Source organism: Amblyomma americanum, chromosome 2 (genome assembly GCF_052857255.1).
Source record: "Amblyomma americanum isolate KBUSLIRL-KWMA chromosome 2, ASM5285725v1, whole genome shotgun sequence".
NCBI classification, from domain to species: domain Eukaryota; kingdom Metazoa; phylum Arthropoda; class Arachnida; order Ixodida; family Ixodidae; genus Amblyomma; species Amblyomma americanum.
The window spans coordinates 89486214-89500622 of NC_135498.1; the positions used below are offsets into that span (position 1 = coordinate 89486214).

Consider the following 14409-nt stretch of genomic DNA (forward strand, 5'->3'; position numbering starts at 1 on the left):
CCTCGGCTCTTACATCATCTCCCGAATATCAGCATCTTCTGCATCCTTGGAGTAGCAAAGACTGGCGCTCACGCAGACTAGAGGTCTCTTTCACGCGCTTGCGTTGCCGGGTTCCCCTTCTAAATTTCTACCTTCACATATCTGGCCTGGCAGCTTCCCCACTGTGTCCTTTTTGGGCTGAACCTGAGACGATAGATCACTTCCTTCTGTTCTGCCGCCGCTTTTCTCATTTGAGGAAGCGTCTTTTGCAAATTCTATTTCATCAACTGGGCTTGCCTGTGTCTTCCGCGGTTGTTCTTTCCATTGGCGCTTCTTTGCTTGGACGAAGCGACAGGAGTGTGCGCTCTGCTGTGGAAAATTTTCTTCAAGAAACGCAGCGACTCCCATTCATTTCTTTTTCCCGCCCTCAGTCAGTACGACATTGCAACATTACAGGCATTGTGTACTATTATGCACATTAAGCAATTGTCCCGTCTTTGATCTCCAAGTTAACTGGACCCCTTTCCTTCCCTCTTCCAATCTCTCAGACGACATACTATTACCACTCCTTTTCCCGTCAAAACTTTCCTGTATCCAGTAGTAATTAATCGCCTGTGTCTTGGCCACTCCCCCGTAGTGGGAATGTGCCAGCAACGTCTGAGGCCTTCCTTCCTTCCTTCCATTTGATGCGGAGATACAGTTCTTGTGCAACACCTGATTTGCCATGGGTCATAGAAGAAAAAAAGGGCGCCCTGCGATATCTGGTCTGTTCTTTTTTTAGTTTGTTCCATGTGTTGATTGCCTCATGTGATTGCTGACTTTGCCGTTTTTTCGGACGCTTTTATATATGTGTTTTCCTCTTTACTCTATCGTACCTGTCCCGTCATCTTTAGCAGTGCAGTGTTATGGCCATGAAGGCATATTGACAATACTGGAGGCCCTGGATCCCCGGTGTTAAGTTCAAAGATCTGTTGTTTTTCCGCACCACTTTGAGGCAGCCTTTTCAGGTTCTTTTTTTGCAGTTAACAAAAAATAATGTGTCTATTTTTGTGACTCAAAGAAAATGAAGATTCCTTCGGAAGCGCGTTGTTACATATTTTGATGCCTCAGTGGCGCAGGGACCGGTTTCTTCTTCCGAAATTACACATGCAAGTAATCCTCAAATTTGCGTTGCCTTTCACCATAGGGACCCCGGTGGGAGAGGCTTGGGGAAGGGGGCACTGTCGCGAATCTTGGCTCCCCCTAATGAAAAACCCTGCGCACGCCAGCGTTCATAGTTTTTGCTTCTTTCCAGTATCTCCTGAGTGGCAGTGGCATACTTACCCGAAAGAGACATGAGTTTGCTTGATAATTTTGTTTTGCTTATCTTTATTCTGAAACCAGGTACGAAATTGTCTCGAAAACCTGACACCCATTTCGCTTGCCTCATTTGTTGGTAAGTGAATAGAGGACGTCATTCAGACTCCTAGAACAGAAGGAACTTTACCCTAACACGATGATCGGATTCAGGACACATCTTTCTGCAAGCGACGTTATGCTTCAACTTAAAGAGCAAGTGCTAGACAGCCAAATGGCAGATACGAGAGCAATAGTCGGCCTAGACGTGGTCAAGCTATACTAGAACGCCTAGAAACTCTAATGTTGGGAGAAAGGTATACAACTACGTCAAGAACTTTCAAACTGAACAGTTACTCTCAGGCTAGGAGGGAAGGAAGCGAATGGCATAAGGGTGGGCAACAAAGGTACTCCCCAAGGCTCGGTCCTATTGCCAACACTCTTGAACACTGCAATGATTGGTCTACCGGAGAAACTCGCAGGTACAGAAGGACTCAACCACACAATATACGCGGACGACCTCACCCTCTGGGTTACCAGAGGCAATAACTTGCACATCGAAAGTACCCTTCAAAGAGCGATCGAGGAAATTGAGTCGTACTTAAAACAAGTAGGACTGAAATGTTTTGCCGACAGATTGGAAGCGCTCTTCCTTGCCCCGGAAAACCGACAAAGAAAGCCCCATGAACATGAGATTAAGCTAAGGGTAAACAGGTACAAATACCTTCAGGAGACGTGATAAGAGTACTGGGTTTTAGGCTACAGTAACACACAAACAATACAGAAACTCGAAAGGTGTGTAGGCCAGACATGTATGCTACTCAAACCTCTTGAGACAATGTCAATCGTTCAATTCAGTGGAATCACACAGGTGGCACCGTACCTAAGGCTAGAGAAAGCAGAAAAGAACAAGGCTGAAATTCTAATCAGGCAAGTCATCAAAACCGCCTTGGGCCTCCCCCCATACACATCCACCGTGAACATTCTGAACATGGTGATTTCTAACAGACTAGACGGCCTCATTAAGGCTACCAGAGTGGCGCAACAACAAAGACTCCTACGTTGCCATCCGGGGCTAAACATACTAGAAAAACTGGGCTTTGAATCTCGAGCGAGGCTCAAACACATCGAGAATATCCCAGCAGACTTAAGGAAGAAAATCAGAAACCCACTACTCACAAGGAACATGCGCCCGGGTAGACGAAACCATGAGGGTAGACAAAAGCAAAGAGCGAAAGAGCTACAGAAAAAATTTGATGGTGGTTAGCTCTGGTCAACCTTGGTCGAAAGGAAAAAGCTGCATCTCCGTGGCTACAATTGTGGTCGAGCGACTGGCGGTTTCCTAAGATAGCCTTACTGATACACACACATCAGTAGGCATTTTTTTATTTGTTAAACATCTTGCTTCCTTCGAAACGACATTAAAGGAACTCACACAATTGATGCAACTGAATGCGATAGCACGAACTTTGTGTCTTGAGCGTTCCTCGCTTGATGCGACCTTGCTGCGGTGGTTGAGATCTCCCTGCGTTCCGTTCCACTCCGAGCACATCAGCGGACGCATCAATGCGCCTTTTTTGCGAACCAAGGGTGACCGCACCTTGCACAGGACACGGTTAATTGGGGAGATATGGGAGTGGTATTTGTCCTGTAGGGAGCGTAGTGAGGCGCTTAAGAAATGCGATTGGCAGTGACTATATGAGAGCTCTTAGAATCCCTCTTAAGTAGATCCCACTTCTTAAAGACTGAAATATCCCTGTGGGTCCAAGAACTAATACACGAGCTTACGTTTAGGGGATACGAAAAAGAATATTTGGTGGACTGTTGTCCATTTTTTACGTAGTCGATGTTTACTGCAATAACACAATCTGTCAAAAAAAGATCTAGCTGTTTCCACCATGTACGCAGCTCAAACAACTCAAAAGTCAACTACGAAGAATGCTTGCAGAGCATTAAACAATCGTTGTTTCTGCCCATGATGCAAACTACCTAGGTGCAGTACATGCGAGATGCATTGTATGAGAGGAAGCTTAACACTTCGCTATTTTCGCATATTCAGAGGAAAAATTCTTTTGGCAGCGAACATAGTAAACGGAAGTTCGTACCATTTTAAATCAGAATGACAGCCTAGGCTACCCCGCACAAGTTCTCATAGAGGATGCTGTAACCAAAATGGCAGCTTTAAGACGATGTCTTCGGCCCTCGTTCATGGGGAATGAATAACTAAACCAGTCATAGTGTAGAAAAGCGAATTGAAATGAAACCTCCATAACTGCAACCAGAGCTTTCAGTTCAAAGGCCACGGGAGAAAACGGATGAGGCTTCACTTTCACTATGAAAGGGCACTAAGAATTTCACGATTCATTGTGTTCGTATCCTTCACTGAGAACAAAGATAGGTTCAACTTTCCTTTAACAGTTCTGCAATTTGACAAACCGCATAGTGCAATTACTAAAAGACAGCACAGATCGGATCCATTTTTTGTTGACTGGTTGGAAACCCATAGGAGGTTTCAGATGGCAATATAGAATCAAATGGCCGTAACCTGCCAGCAGTGATGGCGGCAGCGATGCACACAGCAAGTGAGACGCCACTAGGGTAGCTGATATATCCCTTAGGATGTGACCACCTGATGATCCCCTTACACCTGTTCTAACTAAATAACTTGTCATCGTCCTTGTCTTCATTTGTTCGGGAATTATCCTTATAACACTAAATACGATTTGAGAAAGAAATGCGCCCAAGATCAGGTGTTTTAACTGCATTACAGCATGAGTAATAATTGAAAACACTGTTGTCCTTACATGATTGCCATTGTTAACCATAGCGAATCATGGCTTGTCTACTTGTGTATTGGTCGCAGTGGAGTCCATATGACTTTACATATAAATGAGGTAAATATTTAGATAAAAATCACTACAGTGTGATCGAACGCACACTTCCGACTTTATGTCGCTCTTAGGCCGCTCTTAGGCTTGGCGCTGAATGAAGGGAGTCGCGATGATTCTTTCCGACGAGATGATGACCGGAACATTAGCTCTGTCGTGTCTGAATGGCCAGGTAAGTTAAAGACAACAACACAACTGCAATAGAATACAATACAACCATATACTCCTAGGCTCTCGGCTGAGAGCGGCAGTATTGTAAAATAAATAAGGAATAATACAGCTGTAATCTTGCTGATTGCGTAAGCATTTCAACTTCTCCAGACGATGATTGAGTATGCTAATAAATCATTATTTTTCCTCTTTGTGTGAGACCCATAGGAAGTTCCATAGCAGCTGACATTTAAACCTCATAATTTCTACGACGCCAAACAAGGTTGATAAACCTGGATGTATCCCCCAGACATACGCACCTTTACATCTGCATAAAAACATTATCAGTCTTACTCCGATGAACCACTTTTAATTTGAGTGCGTTTAAACACAGAACGGCGGACGATTTTTATCGTTGGTTATCACATCCCCGCTGGGCTTACAACTCCAGCTTGGAGTTGTAAGTACAGCAGGCGCCATTATTTGCAAGAGCTGCTGATTTTTGGTATCGAGAAATAATTGCAGCAGCCTCGAAACGCAGCGGACATTTTATTTCGGAAGCTAAATATGCTGCATTTGAGCTCTGCTCTTGCTGATGATAATCATTACTAATAACCTTCGTGGCTATCGCTACAAATCACAGAGGAAACCATCAAGTATTGTTATGCTTGGTGGCTTCCAATCTTACGTACTGTATTGGTTTATATGAGCTGAATTATTGCTTCGGTAAAATACTTTTCTTTCCTCCGATGAACGCAGTTAGAAATATGTTAATCGCAGGAGGACATTAAAGAAACTGTGGCCAATGCTCGTACCAAGGCTATGCCGGAGCCGAGTGAAGCCGAGCACTAGATGAAGAATAGGGATGATAAGGGAAATAAGTAGAGGTAATGCATGCGTTGCATGGTTGTAGGACATGTTCGGTGTCTGCCCTGATCTCCGGGGAGCTGAGAAAATTGTATTACAGCATCGAAGGCACACAGAAATACAGAACTCTTCACCTATCGGAGCAACATTCTCTACGACATCGTCGCAACTTGTCAGTGAGATTTATAAATGAAAACTGACAAAATTTGTCAGTAAGAATAAATTCACATATATAGTAATGAGCGCTTCCACAATTACACTCGACCCGTTCAAGCGAAGTGAGATGCCCACTCGGCAGGTGATTGCAAAAAAGGCGACTGTGCCTCAAAACCCCAGAAATCCATTACCATGTAGTAATACAAAACTGAGTAAAGCCGTGTGTTCTTGGGAGCCTTAACCATAACCGAATGGGACACACAATGGTTACGCTTCACGTTGATTCGACTTTCGGATAACAAAATGGCGCATCTGTTCTCCTGCCTTGGCTGCGTTATTCTTAAGGGAATGTGCTGAATGCGTTTCAAGAAATTTTTCTCGACATCCTGTGGCACATGTATTCTCGCTTGTTTTGTCGCTGTTTGGAAAAATCTACTTTTTTATGACATTTTGCACACATGCACTTGAGTCGTGGTGATTCAATATTTATGTTCCTCGTTTAATATGCTTATTATTATCCCGTAGAAAACGCTTTGGCACCTTCTTCCGATGGGCCAAAAGTTTCTTTTGCCAGCGTTTGTGGTAACGAGAACTAATTCTTTAAGTGAGGTGGCCCACATCAAAGCCCGCAAAGATATTTTGCAGCCGGAGCCTAACAGTTCTTTCTTTTGTGACCATTCTCTATGCTACGGATCTGTGTGCTCTCAGAAAAATGCAATAGCCTCCTACACGTCTCAGACAGTGATGAATGTTTGCGGTGGAATAAAAAAATTGAATAGAAATAAAAAAATATCTTTTAGGCAGGCGTGAGAAAAAAGTTAAGTATTTCGTCGCTGCAAAAAGGAACATCATCTACATGAAGCAGCCAACTGCAAGACTGCTCGCAATGCCCATATTGGTACATACTTGGGCAGACTTTCATTACGTGGGAGGACCGTGGTGGCCCTTAAGGCTGCAGTGCTGATACATTTTTAAAAACTTTATAAGAGGCACGTGCGCGTGATATTGTTTGCGGGGTCTGACGAAGGTCTGTTAGGATTTCACCTGCATTTGCTTGTTAAAAGGAGGCTGTGCATGGTGTGACTGCTGTCTCTTCCTGTTATAGTTAAAAGATGAAGGTATACAAAGCCCAAATGGTTCGTTGTAGTGACCGTTGTTGCAGCTGGGCTAATATCGCGTCTTAACCTGCTGGCAGTGGCGTAAAGATCTTTTCTCGGAAAAAGCAACACGCTGGAGATGTAGAATTCTGCAGGTGCGAGCAACAAAGCAACTGCTATGGTGCTATTGCGATTGTTGCGGCTTCCGAAAGCAATTCTATTGTTCTTGTCATCCACTTGCTATGACCGATCTTACGTGCAGGCTGCTGTGCCACGCCGGCAAACATTTACGTGCAGCTGTTAGAAACTCGCCTCTTTCATAAATTCACCTCTTTTATATCTTTCCACAGTCTTTATCTGCCCAAAGGGTTTTGGGCTCTTTTTGTTCCGCACACTTCGTAACGGATCCGAAATAGCGCCCACATTGTAGGTTTCTATTTGACACATCACCTTTCACGAGGAGAGTTTTTCGTGCTTTAGCTGCGCTTTCTCGCAATCGACTGGAGCATCGATTCAGAAACAATGCTAGGAAATTTTAGGTATGTTATTTTTTTTAACTGTTGCTATGGCGTATATGTATATATAAGGCACACACTTTCCGACGAGCATAGTGCGGCGGTACGAATAATAGGCGACCATGGATGCAGGAGCCGTCGGCTATTTTTTAGCCTTATTTGTACTGTGCGGTAAGTTACAACTGTTATTCGTAAGAGCGTTAGCTCTATCTGCTTAAATTTGCTCGTTTCGCGTCTGTTTCTCCGTGCGCTCTCAGATTTCAAGATGGCGACTAAATCACGCCATCATTGCCGTAACACAGCATATATCTAAACGTTGCGTAACACCTTAACCCAGGAAATCTCAGGTCAGCAAAATCCGACACCCCACCACGTGACCGCGCGTGCCCGCAGTAGCCGGGCCTGCACGGAGGCCGGACTACAGCCTAAACTGGCGTTCCGTTATAAATGTACCGTCTGAGCGGGTCCTGCTTACGACATCTGCTTGCTTGCATGGGTGCGGTGCGTAAGGCTAAAACGAAAAATTGACCGAAGCAGAACAGTGAACTACCCTGCGGCGGGTCAGCTATAAAACATCGCGTGTGGCATGCGTATGTCATGCTTATCGCTCCAAGTGATAGTTGGCTCCGTTTCGTTTTTAAATTTAAATACCGATACTGAGGAATTAAAAAGAAAAAAAGAGATATATGCATGATCTTGCCTTGGTTCAACGAGTGATCTCTTGTATCGTGTATATAGAAGTGCGAAATTATCTTTAAGGCGACGCTAACCAGTTGGATGACACGGCGGCTTTCGTCAGCTGCGTCACATGATTGGGGATGAGTAAAGGTTTTAAACAAACTGTCCTTAATACGCACAGAGCCCCTGGTATCTGCAGCGAGCTTTCTTGTCGTGAGGCGGCGGGAATTGGCCTAGAGGAGCTTTCGACCATGTGTCTGGCATACTCCATCCTTGTTGATGATATGATGGAGAAACAGTAGCGCCTCGTAGGCGAAGCGGCCCTTGTCTACGTTTACAGCGAGTTTAGAAGACTTGATGGCTTCAAATAAAGTCTGCAGCCTCTGCAGTTCGTCGCACAGTGCCGAGCGCAATGACGGCATCTAGCACACCGGGCAAATATCGTAATTCCGCTAACACAGTGTGCATAACTCACTGAAACATACCCAACAGTTCTGGAACCATTTATGAACAGAATATTTTCGTATAACAGAAAATTTCTTTACAACAATCAACATATCCGCTGATCAACCGACGGCAGCCTCGCATTTGTTTTCTATTAACGTTCTTGCGATCCTCAAAAGCGTTCCCCGTTGAATTTTTATGGCAGTCTTAAATGTTCGATGCGATCGACGGAAACGCTTTAAAAGAAGGATTTTGGTGCATATCAGAATAATGGGCCAATATCTTCAATATTTTCGTAACAGTATTTTACAGTGTTCCAGTTTTCAAAATTTTCCTAAAATCAGTTGCTGGGCGAGTTGGTACTTCATGCTAACATTCACAGCGCAAGACGAACACGGACACGAGGGGAGACACCACAAAGCGCCGACTTCAACAAAAGTTTATTGCTGTGCGAGCGACAATATATGGTGTACAGCGGGCATGCGCAGCAACGAAAAGGTACAATCACGAGCATCTGGTAGCGGCGCCACATCGCAAGCGAACACATCATTTTCTGCACACGACAAAAAAAGGAAACAACAAAAAGCTAAAAAACCTAAAAAGCAGTACGCGCACAAGAACGTCGAAGCCATAATACTCATTCCGAAATTCGCAAGATATGACGCTCCTTATCACTTAACAGCAATGATGGAGTGCTGACACAGTGATCCCTTTTTTTTGCAATCTCTGCAGCCTCAGCAATCTCCCTGGCTGTTTTGCTTATGTACTTGTGAAGGATGGTGGTTCCTCCCAAAGAAGGACCACGTTCCTTGCACTGTTGGCAATCACGGCAGTGTATGCCGAGATGACGAGATGCCCCGATGACGCTGTTCATAGTGTTCGCAGAGCGGTCTGGAAATTCATCGCCGACCAGAGACATCGTGATCGGACAAAGGGCCAGCGAAGATAAACTAACCATAGCAAAAACAAACGCATCAAGCTTCTTGGTAATATACCACCCGGGTGTTTTGAGAGAAATTCACCAATTGTTTTACAGTTCAGCTATTAAGCTCCCATTCTTTTAACTGTAGGAGGACAAGGAGGAAAGCATAGCATAAAGTTAAAGGAGTGACAGCAGGGTTGGGAACGTGAGAGGTCTGTTGTTGGTGGCAAGGTGCAGTGACATTGGAGGAGAGAGAAACAGAGCATGCGGGTCTTGTGGCGAGGATGAAATTGTTGTAATTTCAATTTTTAAATTCTCCAGTTTAACGTCACCAAGCGACACGTGGGCTATGGGGAACGCCTTAGTGGACGGCTCAGGATTATTTAACGCGCGCTGACATCGCTCTGCACACAGGCGTATTTTTGCGTTTCGTCGCCATCGGAACGCGGACGCCGCATCCGGGATTGAACCCTGGTCCACCGGCTCACCAGCCGAGCGCCGTAACCACGGAGCCACAGCGGCGCCACCGCGGCGGACAGATGCAATTCTTGGAGCCTTAGGAGGGAAGGGGGGAGGAGAGTGGGGCGAGATAGGAAGTAAGAAAACAAAGTATTAATGCTAACATAATGAAAGGTAGCTACAGATCAATAGGGAGGTTCTGTTAATTTGTTGTCTGTTTCGGCAGATTGAACGTTCTCAACAGTTCCTGAACATGTGTTATTTGGGTGCATAGGGCATATCTTTCTGTCGGACCTTGTATTTTATACTGTAAAAAAAAGAAAGCCAAGACAATTTGCGTGCAAACGCTACTGACTCGGAAATACACATCCGCGTTGCTAAGTGCGGCTATATGCCACATGGCGGGAGGCGGAGGAGGAGAACTTTAATGGAACAAAAGAGGGCCCCATGGCGGGAATCTGAAGTACAGCCGAGTGTCACCAGCGCGCTTTGTACACGTTTGTGTGCATGCATGCACAATTTGGGGTGGTGTAAGGTTACTGCTCACTGTTAATGAAGGCATTTGATGAATTAAAAATGCGATCATTTTGCCATTAAGCAAAAATTTTCGAAGTTGTATACCTGAGGCCATAAAGCTAAAATTATTTAGAGAATATCGCCTTCAAGGCAATGTCGAAACACGTGCCGTTATTTTCACAGCGTCGTGATGTGCACTTTACTCAGCTGGATACTTAACGTAATCTACACCACCCTTACAATGTCAGCCTTTTGAAGATTCGCTCGCAAGAAATAAATCCGGTTAGTGGTGGCCAACCCTAACAAAAAGCTGCAACATTTGAATGCATGCAACTTTGCACAATGCGCCCTAAAGTAAATACTACAACGTAAGTGTGCTACTTGCATGGATACTAGAATGGAGATCGGAGGCTGAGGGAATTATGTAGGTAAACGCTTCTTACCTTCAAGGCAATGTCGAAACACGTGCCGTTATTTTCACAGCGTCGTGATGTGCACTTTACTCAGCTGGATACTTAACGTAATCTACACCACCCTTACAATGTCAGCCTTTTGAAGATTCGCTCGCAAGAAATAAATCCGGTTAGTGGTGGCCAACCCTAACAAAAAGCTGCAACATTTGAATGCATGCAACTTTGCACAATGCGCCCTAAAGTAAATACTACAACGTAAGTGTGCTACTTGCATGGATACTAGAATGGAGATCGGAGGCTGAGGGAATTATGTAGGTAAACGCTTCTTACTAAATTTGTTTTATTAATCAAACAATATAATTTTTCATTGCTAGGAATATATTGTCATCTGGTTGTTATTTATTGGCAGAATACCATGTGCTGGCCACTAACGACGTATACGACGAGAGAGGTAAGTGTTGCCGAAAACAAAAATAAAGAAAGGAAGAAAGATTGCTTATATCTTCTCGCCACCCCGAGATTTCATTTGCGGCTGCATGTGGAATTTTTCTTCTCAACCACTTCCTGTGGATCACTTTGCTCTAAATGCCTAAGTTAGTTATTCGGAAACTACCTCCAGGGTATCAAATGAATTTTGCCTGAGGAGACGGGTCAAACAATTACCTAATCAATCAATCAACCAATCAATCAATCAATGTAAACATTGATGATGCCTTGCGGCACAGTAGAGGTGTTTTGATGCTCTGGACGCGCACATACGCATCAACCGTAACGCGAGAAACAAATGAAGACATGAAAAAACAGGACCGCTGAGGCAATCCAGGCAGAATAAAAACAAATTGTTGCTGTTAATAATAATAATAATAATAATAATAATAATAATAATAATAATAATAATAATAATAATAATAATAATAATATTAATAATAATAATAATAATAATAATAATAATAATAATAATAATAATAGGTTTTTTCGGGAAAGGAAATGGCGCAGTATCTGTCTCGTATATTGTTCGACACCTGAACCGCGCCGTAAGGCAAGGGATAAAGGAGGGAGTGAACGAAGAAAGGAAGAAAGAGGTGCCGTAGTGGAGTGCTCCGGAATAATTTCCACCATCTGGGGATCTTGAACTTGCACTGACATCGCACAGCCCACGGCCGCCTTAGCGTTTTGCCTCCATAAAAAAAGCAGCCGCCGCGGTCGGGTTCGAACCCGGGAACTCCGGATCAGTACCATCCGGATGCCTTTCCGATATTGTGCTCAGATCAATTACAAGCGGCGAGACTAAGAACTGCTAAGAACGAATGTGTTTGGTCGCAGTAATGTTTGCACCTCCTGAGCGTTTTTTGCTGGGATATTTTGTAACTCCCGCCCGTTCTTTCTGTGTTTTATTCTTTCCGTTTTTATTCTCAGAGCCGTGCCTTATTCCTGGTCTGAAGACAACGAAAGGCCCCGTATGTCATAACTCCTGGTCTTTGATTGAACAGATGCGGCAGGCTGAGAGTTTAATTATTAGCCATGTAAAGATTTTTCACTGATTAGTTTGAGGACATCGGTGCGGGCCACAAACAACAATAAGGAGCGAATGAATATTTAAATTTTAATGCTGCAGCCTGTTATTTAAAATACACGGAAAGTGGCAGTTGAACTTAAATGTATGCTTTACTTCTTAATAAAGAACTGGACAGACACCGATATCAGAATACAAAGACGATACGAAACCCCGCATGTAAAGCGTTGTACTTTTTGCTTGCGCCCTGACGCGTCTCTTTATCCATATATTGCCTAATTTCGAATGGCGAGTACGTGTATCCTTCGAAGTTTTTCGTGTAGTGGCTTAAATATGAATGCACTTGAGGGCAAGAATTTCGTTACACGCCTAAACCTGTAGTTTAAAACAACTTCTTGCTGGTAGAGTTGGTGCATGGCTAATGTTAAGAATGATTGGCGCTCAGCGGAAAGACGAACACAGGAAAGCGATGAAGATGGAGAGAGTGCTTTGTGCTCATTCCGCCTTCATTGGCTTTATGTGTTCTTCTTTTATGTGCGCCCAACTCGTTTTATTGATAGCCTAAACAGGCATTAAAAATTAGTGCGGGCCTTTAATTCACTTTGCCTCTTGCTTCTATGAAAAACACATGTATTGCGGCCATTTGCAGATCACCTACAACATTACTTAATTAATTCCACTTTACAAGAGACCGATTACTTTTGCTCTTCAGGCACATGAGAATACACTATTTTGAGTTCAGCACCTTTAATACGAGTTCTCTTACGTGTAGCTTAACAGTGGTTGCAAGATTGAATGCATCGACGGAAGCACAAAGAGCCTGAAAAATGGAAGAAAATGTCTCGTAAGTGCCTTTTTTTTAGAATAGTGCAGTTCAGCATAAAGAAAACATCGGCCAATTCTTTTTAAATGATAACATGAGAGTTAGCTACAAATGAGAAGTACTTAGACTGATATCAGGATTCAACCATTCCTGACTTTACAAATTAGAGAATTCTAAGGCTGAGCACGTTTTCAACTTTTTTTATTGCCCAAAAGTACAGAAATGGGTGGTTGTGAAGCAATATAGAATATAGACCGGTTACAAATTTACCGCATTTAGGTTAAGCAATTTGGTTGTTGTGTGAAACAAAGAATCAAAATTTGCAAGACAGCTTGGATAAACGAATTAAATTACGCTGACAGGAAAAGCTAAAGGAAATTCTGTGCTTCTAGCAAACCATGGAGGGCATGCTACGACAAGCGCAGCATTCTTCAAAGCTGCTGGTGATTTTAATGGCCTGTTTTTAATTTCGAACGAACCTTCTCGTTCGTTTTTATTTTATTTGCATGCAGACCGTTCTTGAAAGTGACCTCTTTGTCTAAAATCTCGAAGCGCGTCAGTAAGCAGCACTGGTTGTAGGGGCTGGTACAGCTGCTTCTCTCACCACGGGGTGTTCTTGTGATCCCACTTTGTTTAAAGGACCATGGAGTGGTGGGCACGACGCAGTAGTGTCTTTAGGACCGTCACAAAAAAATGCAACCGCCTCAGACGGCTCCAACCTATGAAACTTTACGGGAGCGGAATCTAAAGGAAAGGCTCAAGCAAACTAGATGGTTTAGCCGCCGCCGTAGTAGCTTATTTGATAGATCAACGTAGGGCGACATGTGGAGAATGTGGGTTCGGATCAAACTGCCAACATCTAGTCTTCCCTTTTGTTGTACTTTTTCTTTAAACGTGTTTGCTCTAAAAATGATTACACTCTTAATTTCTCACTACTGTCAACACTTAACAATAATTACAAAAACATTCCGGCATGTTTCCCGTCGTGTCAAAAACTCATCTTGACATATTTCATACGAACGCATTCTGAAAATTCGTTTGCTTGAAAACGTTTTGTGTATAACACCTGATTTTTCATTTCCTAACATAGCGTTTTCGTTTCAGCATATTCCACTTGACGTGATTAAGAGGATGCCAAACTATTTTAAATTCTACTGCCCTCTTGGTAGATGTAAGAGCGGAGTCTGTAAGAGGAACAACAGAATTGTGGTGTGCCAGAAATTTCCAGTATACTGGATAACTCCTCCTGGCCGCTGAGCCAGAGGTTTCTTTTTCATTGCGCAATTTTCTGCTGTCTTTGGCTGTTTGCGCTAAAAGATATCCATCGAGGCTTCTCTTACTTCGGTTGGCATTAAGTCTACAATAAATGAAAATAAAATTGAGCTGCGGAAGAAATTGTCCTGTTTCCTTACTGTATGGCTTGAAGCGGATTCATATAGGTATCGCGTTTACGTGCGGGTCTAACAAATGGCAGGCATAAAAAAATTTGGAAATCCTCAAAATGAGCACAAACAGAAGAAATAAAACTGGTGTGCATGGCATGTAATGTTAGCTAACATGAAACAAAAATTCTTGGCATGCAGACACTTAATACGCAGTAATTACTGAAGTGCTTCAATACTGATTAGAATTGATAAAACTGGTTACATGAAAC

At 43.4% G+C, this 14409-nt stretch overlaps 1 protein-coding gene across 2 annotated transcripts; it reads left to right on the top strand.

The window, feature by feature from the left end:
• Positions 1–7090: 7090 nt before the first annotated feature.
• LOC144118792 (evasin P1180-like) lies at positions 7091–14068 on the top strand. 2 transcript variants are annotated; one of them, XM_077651613.1, is made up of 5 exons: positions 7091–7158; positions 10829–10870; positions 11836–11876; positions 12705–12776; positions 13860–14068. In XM_077651613.1, exons 1-5 carry the CDS (start codon positions 7110–7112, stop codon positions 14010–14012), a joined length of 357 nt encoding a protein of 118 aa, XP_077507739.1. In that variant the 5' UTR covers positions 7091–7109; the 3' UTR covers positions 14013–14068. The 2 variants fall into 2 exon arrangements, 1 of the variants encoding a protein (XP_077507739.1); XR_013312144.1 differs by lacking the exon at positions 11836–11876 and having other exon boundaries at positions 7093–7158; positions 13860–14067.
• The last annotated feature ends 341 nt before the right edge of the window (positions 14069–14409 follow it).